This window comes from Macrobrachium nipponense, chromosome 27 (assembly GCF_015104395.2).
Source record: "Macrobrachium nipponense isolate FS-2020 chromosome 27, ASM1510439v2, whole genome shotgun sequence".
Taxonomy (NCBI): domain Eukaryota; kingdom Metazoa; phylum Arthropoda; class Malacostraca; order Decapoda; family Palaemonidae; genus Macrobrachium; species Macrobrachium nipponense.
Genome location: NC_087216.1, coordinates 73,435,204 through 73,453,214, shown reverse-complemented (window position 1 = coordinate 73,453,214; position 18,011 = coordinate 73,435,204). Strand labels below are relative to the sequence as shown.

Below are 18,011 nucleotides of genomic sequence, written 5' to 3'. Positions count from 1 at the left end.
AGAGAGAGAGAGAGAGAGAGAGAGAGAGAGAGAACTCTCTTATGTCTTTTAGTTTCCAAGATTACTCTAGGTTAATTCGTAGGATGCAGACATCTTGTAGCATCTAGTTTTATAGTTAATGTAAGAATATGATATGCAAATAAGATTTTTGCGTATGTATAGATTTAGTCTTGGCTCTCTCTCTCTCTCTCTCTCTCTCTCTCTCTCTCTCTCTCTCTCTCTCTCTCTCGGGCATTCCATTGAGGAGCGATAGATGTGTATTTCTGGTGATAGAAGTTCACCCTCGACGTGGTTCGGAAGTCACGTAAAGCCGTTGGTCCCGTTGCTGAATAACCACTGGTTCCATGCTACGTAAAAACACTATACAAACAAACAAAAATTCTCTCTCTCTCTCTCTCTCTCTCTCTCTCTCTCTCTCTCTCTCTCTCTCTCTCGTTGCTGAATAACTACTGGTTCCATGCAACGTAAAAAACACCATACAAACAAACAAAAAGTCTCTCTCTCTCTCTCTCTCTCCTCCTCTCTCTCTGCATCTCTCTCACACGTCTCTCTCTCTCTCCTCTTCTCTCTCTCTCGTTGCTGAATAACTACTATTCCATGCAACGATAAAAACACCACAAAACAAACAAAACAAAAAAAAATCTCTCTCCTCCTCTCTCCTCTCTCTCTCTCCGCCTCTGTCTCTCTCCTCTCTCTCAGTAACATCCGTCTTTCATTTCTCTCTCCCGTCCCTTGAATTTCCCCACCATAGCCTGGAGAGAGGACTGCGTTGTCCAAAGTTTGTCGGTAAGATGATATAACTTCAAAAATGTTTTTCGATGGAATTGAATTTTTCTTGACTTTTCGTCGAGACGACAACTTTCGACATCATGATTTCCGTATTGTAATGTCGCGGCGTTTTCGAAGTCTTATAAAAGACTTCTACGCTGTTATGGGAATAATATGATATTACCTCTCTTGCATTTTGCATTCCTTAAACCGTCACATAGCAATTGATTCATAGTGCAATTGCTAAACGTTTTCCTCTTTTTACACCTTTCAAACCTCTTTACTTTCAGTCTCCGTTTCACCGCTGAATGACCTCATAGGTCCCATCGCTTGGCATTTACTCTCAATTCTGTATTCTGTTCTGTTCTATTATATGTTTAAGTTATTAACATTACACCATTGCAAGAAGTTTGCTATAATCAGTGACTTATTTTTCTGTGAAGGAAAATTATGGAGATGGCTTTTTGTTTTCCGCCCTCAGATCTTGAAAACCTCTGTGGCTAGAGGGCTGCAAATTGGTATGTTGATCATCCACCCTACGATAATCGAACATACCAAATTGCAGCCCTCTAGCCTCAAAAGTTTTTATTTGATTTAAGCTTAAAGTTCACTATGATATAGCGGTGCCAAACATAGCCACCACCGGGCTGTGGCTGAACGTTTCATGGGCCGCGGTTGGGAGTTTCGTATAGCATTGTACGTTGTTTATAACTGTAACTTTTTTTCAAGTCATTGACAGTAAGGTGTGATATATGATTTACCTGAAATGTTGATTTTATACAGATTACTTTGAGAGTCTTTGGTTATGTAAGGTTTACGATTATTCGGTGTGAATGTGTCTGATATTGGGTACTGTGTTTCGAATGTGTATGTGTATTTATGTGTTATATATATATATATATTAGTATATATATATATATATATATATATATATAATATATTATATCATATCAATTTAAATAGTATATATACCAGTGAATTTATAAAATAATATATAATATATATATATATATATATATATATTATATTAATATAAATTATAATTAATTATTTAATACATATGTATATATTATACTATATATATATATATATAATAATATATTATATAATATAATATATATAATATTTTGTTATAACATTCACATGTAATGTATATATAACCATATAAATATATGATTATATATATATATATATATATAGGTATGTACGTATGTTTATATACCAGAGAGAGAGAGAGAGAGAGAGAGATACTGTCACCACCGGGATGGACGTATCACACACACAAACAAACACACACAGGACATTCAGATATTGTTCGAACAGAGTATACTAATAACGGCACGGTGACAGCGAACACACTGCACGGGACCACTTAGTGAAGTCAACGAAAGTACCCCAGTAAGCGTATTACCGCGGGAAAAAAGGAAGAAAAAAAAGAAAAAAAAAAAAAACTATTTTTCCCTGAGGATCGAAGATTTTTATTTTTTAAGTATCCCCCCCCCCCCCCCCCCCCCCCCCCCCCCCCCGCCCCCCCCCCCCACCCTTCTCCATTTTCCGATATCAATTTTCATACATACGATGCGCCCGGTATTTATTTCAGCAAGCGTAAATTCTGCTTTTTTATCGTTTGCAGTTAATTTCAACTTGTGCGCTGTTTTTTTTTTTATTGTTTAAAGGTGTAGTAGTGCTCTCTCTCTCCTCCTCCTCTCCGTCTCCTCTCTCTCCCCTCTCTCGCCTCCCTCTCGTCCTCTCTCCTCATCTCTCTTCTGTAATAATTTATGTGTGTAGAAATTATTTTTGACAAATATTTGTGTATGTATATATATATATATATATATATATATATATATATATTATATATATATATATATATATATATATATATATATAGTATATATATATATAGTATTCCATATGATATATATATATATTATATATATATACATACATACATATTTATATTATATAATATATAATGTAATGTAATGTATTATAATATAACAAAATATGATATAATATAATATAAAAGTATGTTTATGTAAATGTCATATGCACACTTCCATGTTGAGCCATTATTCCTTGTCATCACCAACTGTACCTGACTCTCTTTCACCCACTACATCCCCCTTCCGTTTTCCTCCCCCAAAACAGTTCAACTTCGTCGGGAAGCTCTTGGGCCCAAAGGGCAACTCCCTGAAGCGCCTGCAGGAGGAGACGATGACGAAGATGGCCATCCTGGGCAGGGGCTCCTTTCGGGACAAGGCCAAAGAGGAGGAGCTGCGGAAGAACCCGGACCCGAAGTACGGCCACCTCCAGGAGGATCTCCACGTCGAGGTCACCGCCCACGCCCCGCCCGCCGAGGCCTACGCCCGCATTGCCTACGCCCTCACGGAGATACGGCGCTACCTGGTGCCGGTGAGTATTATAGAGTGACTGTGTGTGTGTGTGTGTTTTGTGTCGCTTGCGTCTTGTCTAGCTGTATAGCTGTGTTGTGTGTTATTAATTTATGCATTTATTACATGTATAAACATTTATATATGTATAAAATTTATATAATACATATTTATATACCATGTATAAATAATACAATATTTATATAAAATATATGCTATATATATTATTATATAATTATATATAATATATATATATATATATTATAATTATATTGTATATATATTATATATATATATATATATTATATGATATATATATAATTATATATGTGTGTATATATATATATATATGTATAATTATATATATAATACCTATATATACAACAATATATATATATATAATATATATCTTTTTATATAAAATAATATACATATATATATAGATATTTTATATATATATATGTATATATATATATATATATATATATATATATATATATATATATATATATTATATTATATATATCTATCTATAATTATATCTCTATCATATATCTATATATATATATATATCTATCTATATATCTATATAATATCATCTCTCTCTCTCCTCTCTCTCCTCTCTCTCTCTCTCTCTCTCTCTCTCTCTCTCTATAATATATATATATATATATATATATATATATATATATATATATATATATATATGCATACACACACATACACATACACACTAGTGGACAACACCAACAACAACAAACTTGCAAGCACAGGTACGAAGCTCCTATGAACATCATATTGCACCCTGGCGTTCCTGTTGTAGTTTATAGTCTCATAAGGGCCAAGTCAGCCTTGCAATAGCCATGAGGTCTGGGAACCTCTCGATTACGCCAAAAAACCAGCGAAATATCCGATTCGCTTATACGTAACCGGCAAAGGCTAAGTTTTCTCCTCTCTCTCTCTCTCTCTCTCTCTCTCTCTCTCTCTCTCTCTCTCTCTCTCAGTGTGGGAGAGTTTAAAAGAAAGACAAAATCATTAGGAGGACACTGAATGAACAGTAAAACCTGTTCCTAAAGATAAGTAAGCACACGATGTCTCCTCTTAGGATGGACTTAACAAGTCTTTGAGACATCCTAATCCTTGTTACTTCTTGTAACTCTCTCTCTCTCTCTCTCTCTCTCTGAAGTGTAACATTCTTCGTGTGGCTGTGCATAAGTTAAGCTAGATGGAATTTACGTTTTAATTTTGTAATTATATAGAAGTGCTCTCTCTCTCTCTCTCTCTCTCTCTCTCTCTCTCTCTCTCTCTCTCTCTCTCTCTCTCTCTCTCTCTCTCTCTCACTCTCTCTCTCTCTCTCTCTCTCCTCGTTCTCTGGTTTCCCATTTTCCTAAGTTTGATGGACATCAGCTCACTAGTTAATTAGTGAACTTGCGCGGGAACGTTAAGATTTTGAAAGAAATCTGCTTGATAATTTAAAATGAGATGAATTTTATTTATATATTTGTGTGTGTGTGTGTGTGTGTTATTTATATATTTGTGTGTGTGTGTGTGTATGGAGATTAATCACACGAGCAAGGGAGTTTGTCAATTATACGTTTCAAATTCCCACGAATGTATAATATATAATCAGGTTCCCAGCGGAGACTTCTGATGTTAAAAGTACAGTACTGTCATACAAATATTAACTTTCTTTTATTAATATTTAAGTATCATTACTTGGTCAATTTAATTCCGCTTCGAATAACTACATAACTGTGATTCTTGATTTCAGTTCCACCTAGAATATCTTGATAACAGCGCTCCATAATATTAATTACGCTTGTAATATCTTGATAAAACGCTCCATAATATTAATTACGCTTGTAATATCTTGATAAAAGCGCTTCTTAATATTAATTGCGCTAGGAATATTTTGCTAATGATTTTTAATAATGAGTTCGCTCAGAATATCTTGATAACAGCTCTACATAATATTAATTACGCTAGGAATATTTTGATAAAAGTGCTTCTTAATATTAATTACGATAGGATTATTTTGTTAATGTTTTTTAATATCAATTACGTTCAGAATATCTTGATAACAGCGCTTCGTAATATTGATTCCAGTCAGAATTTTGCAAGAACCTTCCTTCATAAATTTTATTTCTCAGATAACAACTTCGTCTGTGCAATTTGTGATTGTAAAGTCTGTCAGAATACCTTAGTTCAAGTTCATTACATATTTTATAACGATTTCTCAGTAATATTGTTAAAGTATTTAGTAATATTTTAGTCATATTTTAGCTCCTAGTGCATCCAGTTTTATTTGATATCGTTTTGAAATATATTTGCGCCTGTTATTCATTTTATCATTTCCTGTAATGATGGTGTTAATATGATTGGTAATATTTTAGTTATTATCTCATCGAATTACGTTTCACATCCAATATCTTTTGAAATATCTTTGCTCCTCTAATTCATTGGATTATTTCAAGTCAGGCAATGTCCCAGTGTCTTCCCGATATCAACCATGACAGAATATCTTAATCCCATTACAGTTGGATGGCATCGTCCAATGCCACAGTGCCAGCCCCTTGAGTTACGACCGTAATGTACAAGATCGGCTAAGGGCCGTTCCATAAATATCTCATAGATTCAACGACGTCGAGGCTGTGTGTGTGTGTGTGTGTGTGTGTGTGGTGTGTGAGGCACTTCTGGTAGGGGGGGAGGGACTCCCTAGGGGCCTTAGGAAGATACCCCCCAAGGCAGCACGTGTTGGTAATAGCACCCGAAATGAATGTTGGCATTCAGATGGCTCCAAATCGACTCTCGGGTGTTGGGGAGGGGGGGGGGGGGGTTGGTTTTGGGGTGGGGGGGGGTGGGGTTGGTGGGGAGAAGAGGCCCGTCATAGGGTACTGTATTACATTGTTAACAAAGGGCTGTTTCATTCCGGATTTTGGTCGGGTTATTTGGAGGTAGAATTGTCCCCGGCGGGAGCGCGAGAGTGTGCGCGTGTATGTAATATATACACATACGTATATATATATATATATATATATAATATATTATAAATATATATTATATTGTATATATATATTATTATATATATATATATATATATATATATATATATATATATATATATATATATATATATAGTATATATACACACTTGTTTGTATTCATATATTTACATATTTTCTAGTTTAAAAACCAGCCATTTTCCCCTGAGAGGTTTAACTCTACAGGCGGCCAATAGCAATGAACACAACTTATTCATTTTAATATTTGCAAGATTTTTTTTGATTTTTTTATTACACAGTAATATAACTTTATGGTACAGAATCGTAGCCACTTCTAACATGGTAAACATGGAGGTTTATCCTATTAAAGGCACGATATTCCCTTTATGGGCACACACCGACCCTCCAGTCCGCCCCCCCCCCCCCCCCCCCCCCTGCCCCCCCCCCCCCTCCCCCCCCCCCCCCCCCCCCCCCCCCCCCCTCATATTCCAGAATTCCAGTATTTAGAACACAAAATTTTTGGTGGAAGAACAATAAAGTTAATGTTGGCTGTTAAATTATTTGTTATATATGTTCGTTTATTAGTCAGTACTTATTGGCATTAAATCTCTCTCTCTCTCTCTCTCTCATTATATCCTACAGTAACATCTGTTGAGTCCCTACTACGATCACTTATTCAGAATTAAATTCTCTCTCTCTCTCTCTCTCTCTCTCTCTCTCTCTCTCTCTCTCTCTCTCTCTCTCTCTCTCTAAAGATGTTCCCCTCTGTGTCACTTAACGAGTCTTATTTTTTGTTGTGAAAAAATACTAACTTTAAACCCAGCCATAACTCCGTTGGATGCTATAGTGGACAATCCAAATGGCTATTGTGTCTGCATCAATCTTTTTGCCGTCAAGAGTATATATACGTGTATATATATATATATATATATATATATGTATATATATATATATATATATACATATATATACACGTATATATATCAGTCTTTGGAGTCGAGTAGTGTGTCTCCTTTTCGCGCTCTCAAAAGTACACGCTTTGAAAGAGTGAGTGAAAAGATATTTGAGTATGTATATATGTACATGTATATATATTTATACATACTCATATATACGTAATTTATGATAAAATGCAGAATTGTATATACACTCACAGAGATATAAAAATTAACAAATCACCAAATATATGGATCCGTACACAACTGCAAAGAAAAGAAAATATTTGTACATACACACACATATATATATACGTATATTTATTTGTGATAAAATACAGAATTGAATACATACGCCCAGACATACAAAGTCAACAAATCACCAACTATATAGATCCGAACACAACAGCAGAAGACAAAAAAAAAATCAGAAAAACATAAACGATAAAATATGAATACAAACACGAATGTAAAAGGCAGAAAAAAAACAATAAACCGGAAACCCAAGAAATAAAAAGAGAATAATAAAACCCGACCAAGAGAGCAATGCATTCCACTCCAACAACAAAAACAACAACAACACAATATCTGCAACGCCATGTTGCTTTTTCCCTTTCCAGCACAAAAATACGACGACAGAAAACAACATCGGTGATGCAGCAGAAGTAACGCTGACACTGAGCTCTTACCAAACCAAAGGGAACAACAACAATAACAAATTTATATAAAAAAAAACAACATTCGCAGTTGTTTCTCTCTGTTGTGCAAAGCAACAAGGTGATAAAATATCAAAATAATTAAATTAAGTAGGTTGGTCCATGTTTGTTTTTTCGACTGATTAACTGAATGACTGGCAAATTAATTGATTGATTGACTGATTGATTGATTTACTGACTGGTAGACTGACTGACTGCTTGGTTGGCTGATTAGCTGACTGATTGGCAAATTAACTGACTGATTGATTCATTGATTAATTGATTGACTGACTGGCTGGCTGGCTGACTGATTAACCGACTGTCTGTCTGCTTGACTGACTGGCGGGCTGGTGGCTGAAAGACTAAGTGACTGATGAACTGACTGGCTGACTGATTGACTGACTGGCGGGCTGGTGACTGACTGACTGACTGAATAACTAACTGACTGGACTGACTGGCTGGCTGGCTGGCTGAATAGTAGAATGACTGACTGCCTGGTTGGCTGATTAATTGACTGATTAACTGACTGTCTGGCTGGCTGGCTGATTAATTGACTGCCTGTCGGTCTGATTGACTGACTGGCGGGCTGGTGACTGTTTGACTGACTGACTGAAAGACTTAGTGACTGATTAACTGGTTGCCTGACTGACTGACTGACTGGATAACTGACACACTTACTGATTGAATGGCAAGATGACTGACTGATTGGCTGTGGCTGGCTAACTGAATGACTGGCTGCCTTACCAAACTGGCAGACTTGTGACTATGCGAGTCAGTTGGCCATCATTTTAGTTCATAGACGTTTCATTCCCCCCCCCCCGCCCCCCCCCCCCCCCCCCCCCAAAAAAAAAAAAAAAAAAAAAAAAACCCCCCCCCCCCCCCCCCACCAAAAAAAAAAAAAAAAAAAAACAACACCAGAATGAACCATGACAGCAAGAGAACAGTAAGAAAGGAAAAGCGACAAAAAACATACAAAAAAAAAAAATACGCACAAAAATACACACAGATGTCCTTTGAGCAATGCAACAGAACCACACTAAAATAAAATAAAATAAAAATACGAAAAGTAAAAAAGATATTAAGTTGAATAAACTAAAAAAAAACACAAGTAAAAAAATTAAGTGTAATAAACTCAAAACAACACGAAAATTGAAAATATCAAGTTAAACACAAAAAAACACGAAAAGTAAAAAAGAAATTAAGTGAAATAAACTATAAAAAAGATGAAAACAAAAAATCATATGAAATAAACTAAAAAAAACACGAAAAGTAAAAAAAAAAAAAATTAAGTGAAATAAACTTTAAAAAACACAAAAATTAAAAATATTAAGTTAGACTCAAAAAACACGAAAAGTAAAAAAAAATTTAAGTGGAATAAACTTAAAAAAAACACGAAAATTAAAAATAATTAAGTGTAATAAAATAAAAAAACACGAAAAGTAAAATGAACAAATCAAGTGAATTAAACTAAAAAAAATCACGGAAAGTAAAACGAATTTAAGTGAAATAAACTAAAAAAAAAACATGAAAAGTAAAGATGATAAAAATCAGTGAATTAAACTCAACAAACACGAAAAGCAAAATGAAAAATAAAGTGAAATAATAAAAAAAAAACCAAAAGTAAAATAACAATAATTGAAATAAACTCAATCCTGCATCACTGCAGAACACGACCAAACGACAGAAGTGAGGGATTAAGATAAAAAGGAGGTAATATATTTCATATATCTATAATATATATTTCAAAACGGTAGCAGAGAAAGGGCGAAACAGATAATCGTTCTCTGCCGCTGCAGAAAAATATATAATCCGTAAAACAGAGAAAACCTTCCAGAGGAGATTTGGTCGTGTTTTATGGCCGAATTATAATTTCATGAGAGATACCGAATGACCTCAATAAAAGGGAAAGCCAAGAGGAAACGAGAAAAGGAGGAGGAAGAGAGAGAGAGAGAGAGAGAGATTTAGTTCTAAGTGATCATAGTAGGTACTCACCCTATATAGCTGTAGGAGAGAGAGAGAATTTAATGTGCCTAAGTAATCATTACAAGGAGTCGACTACAAAATAAATAAATGAATAAATAATTAGAACAACGGATTATCTAAATTGCTTTCTATATTTTAAGTAGAAGGCTCAATTGATGTCTTCAGTAATCTACACAAATTCACCAAGTCATTTCTTAACCAATTCTTTTCTCCGTTCTTTACTTATTCTCTTAAATTTTGGGCAACATTTAGAGCTTATAAATGCTTTCCAGCCTATTGGCTTTGGTCTTCAATTTATGAGAACTTAGGACGACAGGATGAGTTGCCATATGGTAAATTTCTGCGTTGAAGAGTTGCCAGATCGTAACCCATTGCGGAGAAGAGTTGCCATATAATAACTGCATTGAAGAGTTGCCAGATAGTACCTCTGTGCGTTGAAGAGTTGCCTGGTGGTAACACTGTGCGTTGGAGAGTTGCCAGGTCGTAACACTGTGTTGAAGAGCTGCCAGATACTGTGCATTGATGAGTTACCAGATAGTAACTGTGTGTAGAAGAATTGTCAGATAGTAACTGCATTGAAGAGTTGCCAGATAGTAAAACTCTGTGCGTAGGAGAATTGCCAGATAGTAAGTCTGTACATAGAAGAATTGCAAGGTAGTAACACTTTGCATAGAAGAGTTGGCAGATAGTAACTCTGTGCATTGAAGAGTTGCCAGACAGTGACTGCTGATTGAAGGTTTGCAAAATAGTAAATCTCTGCAGTGAAAAGTTTCCAGGCAGTTTTATTTTTAGTTCGTGAACAAGATCAGATCTGACCTTGTTATAAAGGGTCAGTAGACATACAATTTGCGTTCGTGATCTCTGAAAACCAGGCCTTTTTAGTGGCATGATGTTATTTGCACATAAACCAGATAATGACTAGACTTCTAAAGTATTCAGAAGACTGACGCAAACTTTATGGCATAATAAATAAGGCCTGAAATGGCGGACTTAAAGGGGTCCCTTTGTTTTACAACTTGAGATTTGTCGTGTGTATGAAAGGAGGCCGTGATGAGGATGATGGAAATGAATTGCATTTATGCAAGTAGCATGCAAAGAAATTATGATTATGCTGTTAGGTCGGCGAGTGGTTGACTTAAAGTGATTGTTTTTTTTATTATTCGTTGGGGAGGAAATGGTTAACATTCACGCACTGTATAAAAATAATGGTTTAAAAAAAAGGTTGACTAGAATGTACAAAGGCCTCGAATTTTTTCATCGAGGGTAATGCGCCATAGTGAGACTTCAGACTTCAGAACCATCGGAGGGAAGGACCCCGTAGTGCGGCACTACAGTGCACCTCCTGCGGTGCGCTGTAGGCATTACTTATGGTTCTCTGCAGCGTCCTTTTCTAAGGCCCCAAGCTGCAAACGACAACCCCTTTCATACGTTTTACTGTACCTCCTTTTATATTCTCTCTTCTCTCTCCCATTTCTCGACATAACGTGGTTCGGATCCCACAATAAGCTGTAGGTCCCGTTGCTAGGTACACAATTGGTTCCTAGCAACGTAAAAATATCTAATCCTTCGGGCCAGCCCTAGGAGAGCTGTTAATCAGCTCAGTGGTCTGGTAAAACTAAGATATACTTTTTTTTTTTTTTTTTTTTTTTTTTTTTGTTTTTTTTTTTTTTTTTTTCTTCACTCACCCTTTCCACAGTTGATAAAGGATTTCCTCCTGTTCCACCTTTCAAACCCTCTTACTGTCAATCTCTCTCTCAGCGTTGAATGACCTCATAGCTCCCAGCGCTTGGCGTTTGGCTTAGATTCTGTATTATATGGTTCTGATTGACGGGGGTGGGGTATGTTGAGTTGGTTGGGTTTGAAAAACTCTGGAAAATTACTGCATGTTGCAGAATTAACCAATTCCTCGGAAACTGAAACTCCTGTTATATGGAAGACTTCAGGAGAGTCATCCTAATATCCATTATAGCCCAAGCGTGAGGAAACGAGAGGAGAGAAGTAGGGAGAAAATTCCAGAGTTTGGCAGGATAGAGGAAGAAAGTCTCTCCTTCCTGTCGTTTTATAGAATGAATAGTCTTAAAACAGAGAAGGTATCGAGTAGTAGATCTAAATTGTGCTTGTGATTGTCAGAGCAGTTGGCGTCGGTTTCTATGTCTTCATTCATTATGTATAATAATATATATATATATATACACACACATAAATGTGTGTGTGTATATTAGAAATGAACACACAGGAATATGTTCCACAGAAAGGAATTGTTAATGCCCTGGACTCTCACATGAAAGACCAGGTTTTATATATATATATATATATATTATATATATATATATATATATATATATATATATATATACACACACATACACAGGGAGATCTCGCATTCGGTCGACTATCTGTCTGTTAACCTGAAAGTCAGCCAGCAGTGATTAGAGGAACCACTTGTAGTTGTGACTTTGCATATTCATGATGATTCCATTGTTGCAATCGGAAGGTGGGCTGGCTGTTTGCAAGAGCTCCATTGCACATAACTTGCAGAAGATGTCTTTGGCGAATGGCTCGCTATTATTTTGAGGAGGGCGAATGCCGAATGATGCTTTTGCTTGCATGCAAGAACAGTCTTGCAGTATTGCAATATTGGCAACAAGGCTTAATTTCCCGGAGGACTTATTCGTTGCAGGAAACGTGGAAGGTTATTATTATTTTCGTATTTACTGTTGCACTCTTCTTGAGCTGTGATGATGGAATATGCTGCTCTGTTTGTGGATGGTATAGATCTCTCTCTCTCTCTCTCTCTCTCTCTCTCTCTCTCTCTCTCTCTCTCTAATCAATTAGTCTCGGGTTTTTTTAAATCTTAGAGTAACATTATAATGGAGTCTTCGTTGCCTGTGTGTTTATGAATGGAAGTGTGTTCCTTTTTTTAAATATAGTGAATTATTGGTTTAGTATTTGCAAAAAAAAATAAATTGCCTACTGATAAGTGTATTACATTAACTCTGCCACCTACTCGTACACCAAACCAGTCACTTCCTTAGCAAAGAACGTTGCCACATACTTTTATGCCAAACCAGACACTCCCTTACCATACTTTTTTTTTTTTTTATTATAGTACCTGAAAATTCTTTCATTTTCCCATCTCCTTCACACCACCCATTCAGCCCCTTCGTAACACCCGTCTAACCACCTGTTCTCTCCACCGCCCTTGCAGGACCACAACGACGAGATCCGGCAGGAACAGATGCGTGAGATGCAGGTGTTGAACGGCCGCACGGGCATCGCTGGGGAGGGCGGAGATACCCACACAGACACCTCGGGGTCTCTCTCCCCCCCGAATTCCCTGTCGCCCCCTCCCCCCGCCCCCGTCAAGCTTCCAGCTGCACAGATGGCCGCTGCCCACGCAGCTGCTGCCGTGGCGCCCCCAGTTGCACATACCCTCCTCACACACCCTGCCATGAGGGGCCTGACCCGGGCACAGATGGGCCTCATGACTACAGGTGGGTTTTTTTCTTTTTGGGAAACGCCCACTTTTGGGATGATTATTAATGTTATTATTATTACAGGTGGGTTTTTGGGGTATTTTTTTTATCCTATTAATTGCAGGTGGAAACGCCCACTTTTTGGATGTATTATTATTATTATTATTATTATTATTATTATTATTATTATTATTATTATTATTATTCATTCTTCCTAATAATATGATAGTGAATTTAATATCAGAATTTGATGGAAGGAAAACTGAACAACCACTTAAATGTTAATAAACAGAAATTTATTATTATTGTTATTATTCTTATTTATTATTAAGTTATTATTATTTTTTATTTTATTTATTAATTATTATTGAATTTTATTATTTAATTATTATTATTATTTATTAATTTTTATTATATTATTTTAATTATTCCATAACGATGGTGGATTGAAGTTTCAAAACAGGACGAAAAGAGGTAAACAAAATATTATTATTAGCAAAAATATAATAATGGTATTATAATCAACAAACGGTGATAATAAAGATGACGAACACGCCGATGATAATGAGGAAGTGAAAATAAACAAAATCAATGAAAATATAATTTTTAAAAAGTAAAATAAAATCATTTATTTTTATTTTTTGCTTTCTAGATGTATCTGTAGAATGGTAATAAAATGTTGAAAAATAAAACAAAATTCACCATTTTGGTGCTTTCTAGATATATCTGTATAATGAAAAAATTAAAAAATAAAGCAAAATTAATTTTTTATGCGCTCTAGATATATCTGTATAATGAAAATAAAATGTTGAAAAATAAATCAAAGTTCACAATTTTTTTATATGATGCTTTCTAGAAATATATCCCTATAATGAGAATAATTTTTTTTAAATAAAACAAAATTCATCATTTATTTTTATCTGATGGGTTTTTAGATATATCTGTATAATGAAAATAGAATGTTGAAAAATAAATCAAAATTCACCTTCATTTTTATAAATGCATTCTGATATATATCTCTATGATGAGAATAATTTTTTTAAAATAAAACACAATTCATCATTTTTATTTGATGTTTTTTTTAGATATATCTGTATATGTTCTCCATGAATCCTTCATTCTTACATTGCCTGGGGATTCATTAGCAATGGAAGTAGCATCTGTTATTAACCAAAGACTTGATTTCTAGGTAACATCCGTTGATCAAGTAACAATTAGATGCCTTAATTACATATCGAGAAGTTACTTGGTTCGAGAATTATGTATCTCGTTCTGTGTTTCTTGATTTCTGTCGTTTGTCATTTATTTTTAGCCAAAGGAATATTATAAACAATACTTCAAGAGATCGGATGTGAAGAATAGCATCAATGTAATGGATTCTGATGCGTGTTTATATTATTTATATATATATATATATATATATATATATATATATATATATATATATATATATATATATGTACATATAGTTAGACACATAAATATAAGCAAAGTATCTGGCACCATTTTCATACTTGGACGATGTAACATCACTGAATGGAAATAGAGAAGAGAGAAGAGAGAGAGAGTGAGAGAGGAGGAGAGCAGAGATAGAGAGCAGAGAGAGAGAGAGAGAGAGAGAGAGAGACGAGAGATAGAGAGAGAGAGAGAAAAAAAGAAAAGGGGAAAAGAGAGAAACGTCTAATATTCCCAGCTGATATCAAGCATTTTATTCATCACTAATGACTTGCGGCGAACCAAGGCTTGATTGATTACACATCTGATATTTCTGCCGCTCGTCAATCAAGGAGGTTTAGCGTTGCACTTATTGCTTTTATTTTTTACTCAAACTGCGACTCCACATTCCAGTTAACGTCTTACATGCAAATGCTAATTGCCTCTGACTGAACTTTTTAATGGGATATTGACGAAAGCGACAGCTGGGAAGCTAATGAGAAAGGACTGCTTTCGGAATCGTTAATATATTTTTCTAAGTGGTCCTTCGTTTCCTAATCAGTCTCAACTGTGTTCGTGGTAAAAATAAATAAAAGTTAATATTCAACTCTTAATTTCAGTGTCGTGCTTAGTGATGATATATGGAGATTTGAATAAAAGAAAAGCAATAGATATGATTTGAGTTTCTGTTGAGGAATTAAGGAATTAAATATGTTTTCTGTGTGTGTGTGTGTGTTTTTCAGTGGGGGGACTTTTAATATTTTTCTGGGAGGGATATAGGGCAGAGGGCGTTCATGTGTGTGTGTATATTTATATATATATATATATATATATATATATATATATATATATATATATATAACATACTATACATATATATATATATATATATATAATATATATATATATAACATATACATATATATATATATATATATATATATATATATATATATATATATATATTGTTAAAACAGGATACGTCTCAAGTATAAAAGGCCCATGAAAACACTTTTGTTTAAAGCCAAGGACTAATACATTTCGGTGGACCGTCTTCCACCCTTATCAAGTAGTGAATGACAGAAGAAGTTTAACATTAGCGAAATAAATATAGTGAGAGATATCCCCTTAGGGCGGTCAGTGATTCAATAATGGCTACCTCCCGCGGTTCCGTGCAGAAGACGAAAAGAATCCTCGAGGTTTTCCTCCTTTTTTGAACCTTTCAAACCTTTTCATTGTCAATTTCCGAGGTGGAAATAGTATAATCGTGATGCTTTGTGAACCGAATTTCAGATTGCAACGTTACCATCTTCCAAAAAGCTCTCTGGATGACCCCTTTTTTCCACGTCTTCCTTTCCAGTTCCCAACATCGCCGCACCGGGAGTTCCAGGAGCCATGCTAGGCCGCTTCCCCACGCTCCTCCCCCTGGGATCTGTGGCGCCCTTGGGACAACAGGCTGCTCGCAGGTAATGCACGCCCTTCGCTAGATAATCTTCGGTCTCTCTTTTTTCCGTTTTTTTTTCCCGCCCCATCTCTCTCTCTCTCCCTCTCTCTCTTTCTTTTCTCTCTGTTTCACCACATTCCGTTCATTCCTCCTCTCTCCTATTTTTAGTTTGTGGATTTCACAGGTTTTTTCCATTTTTCCTCACATGCAAACTTTTGTTTTTCCTGGTATATTCTGCTCCCTTGTCTTCTATCATTGTTTTTTTTTTATGGTCCACAGCAGTCAATCACTATACCAGTACCGTTTAGTCTCCAGTGAATGCTTGTAAATTTGTTTGTTATGGAGTTTAAAAAATGTATATATATAATGTATATATACACTTATAATGAATTACCACCATTGCCAATTCAAGGTTAACTAATCATGCACTATCAGTTCAAATCATTTGAAGACTGATCAGAGTTCCTTGTAAGAAAATGTTTCAGTTTAAATTTACCAGTGTCACCAATCAAATATTACTTTAAATGACAAAAAAAAGTAAAGTGTTATAGCATCATAAATATTTTAATATCGTAGAATTACAATGTACTTCCAGATCCCATGAAATTTCACTAATAAATTTCAATACATCTCAATGCATTCTCCTCATGATAAGACAGTTGTGGCGCCAGTTGTGAGTCGCCAAAAGTCAATCAATCATGATAAAATTTTCGAAGAAATGGAATGCGAATGCAAGAGCTAATATTTTGTAAAATTGTTACTTAGATTTTATCATCACAAATTTGATTTCAAACTGTGAAGTATTTCTCTGAAGTTAATAGTGACCAATTGATTTGTGAAGTTCAGATTATAGTTCCTGCTGGGAGAAACACATAATGGTCAGTCCTTAATTTGAATTCCGGAGTGTTAACTTTTGAGTTGAAATGCACCAATTTGAATTAAGAAAGATTAACCACTTCATTAGGAGACTAAATGGTAACTTGTGTTGACAAGCGTGGATAGTTTTATTTCGTCTTGAAAAAAACCTCTTTGGGATGATAAGGATTTGTAGTTTTTTTCTATAGTCTTTTTTTTCGATGCATGGGTTTTTTTGACAAGGCTTTTCTGCCATTAAACATTTAAAAAAACTGTTTTTAATAAAACTGTATGAAGGGATATTTTCTATGATAACTGAATTTGTATGCTTTTTTATTTTTAAACAGTTACCTATGTTTTTTCAATAAAATTACATAGTGTGGTTTGGTGAAACCTGGTTTTTTAGATGAACATTTATCTCTGGCCTTAGAATTTTTCATAGTAGAATCTTAGTTAATTTAAAAATGACATTAAATATAATATTGGTTGTGGAGCATGTGCTTAATGTATGTTTTCGATATTTTTTATTTTCATTTGCCATTTTAAATCATTCTGTCACCGTGGTTCTTGGATGAGAATAAGCTTCTAGGAATATGTGCTGGATTTAATTAACAGCTCAGTGGAAAGGTTTTGAATGCCTGGAAAGGTTCATAAGGCCTGGAAAGGTTTTGAATGCCTGGAAAGGTTTATAATTCCTGGAAAGGTTCTTAAGGCCTGGAAAGGTTTTCAATGCCTGGGAAGGTTCTTAATGCCTGGAAAGGGGTTCAATGCCTGGAAAGGTTTTGAATTCTTGGGAAGGTTTTGAATGCCTGGAAAGGTTCTTAATGCCCGGAAAGGTTCTTAATGCCTGGAAAGGTGTTCAATGCCTGGAAAGTTTTTGAATTCCCAGAAAGGTTCTTAATGCTTGGAAAGGTGTTCAATGCCTGGAAAGGTTTTTAATTCTTGGAAAGATTCTTAATGCCTGAACATGTGCTGGATTTGAACATCTCTGTGGAATCTTGCTTTGGACACGTGCTGGGTTAATCT

At 35.1% G+C, this 18,011-nt stretch overlaps 1 protein-coding gene across 7 annotated transcripts in view; it reads left to right on the top strand.

The window, feature by feature from the left end:
- LOC135201093 (KH domain-containing, RNA-binding, signal transduction-associated protein 2-like) overlaps window positions 1-18,011 on the top strand; it is a 370,373-nt gene that overhangs the window by 310,530 nt on the left and 41,832 nt on the right. For all 7 annotated transcript variants that reach the window (XM_064229984.1, XM_064229982.1, XM_064229987.1 and 4 more), the window contains exons 4-6: window positions 2,920-3,183; window positions 12,985-13,270; window positions 16,047-16,152. In XM_064229984.1, the coding sequence (XP_064086054.1) occupies window positions 2,920-3,183; window positions 12,985-13,270; window positions 16,047-16,152 (656 nt within the window). The remainder of the gene's footprint in view (window positions 1-2,919; window positions 3,184-12,984; window positions 13,271-16,046; window positions 16,153-18,011) is intronic.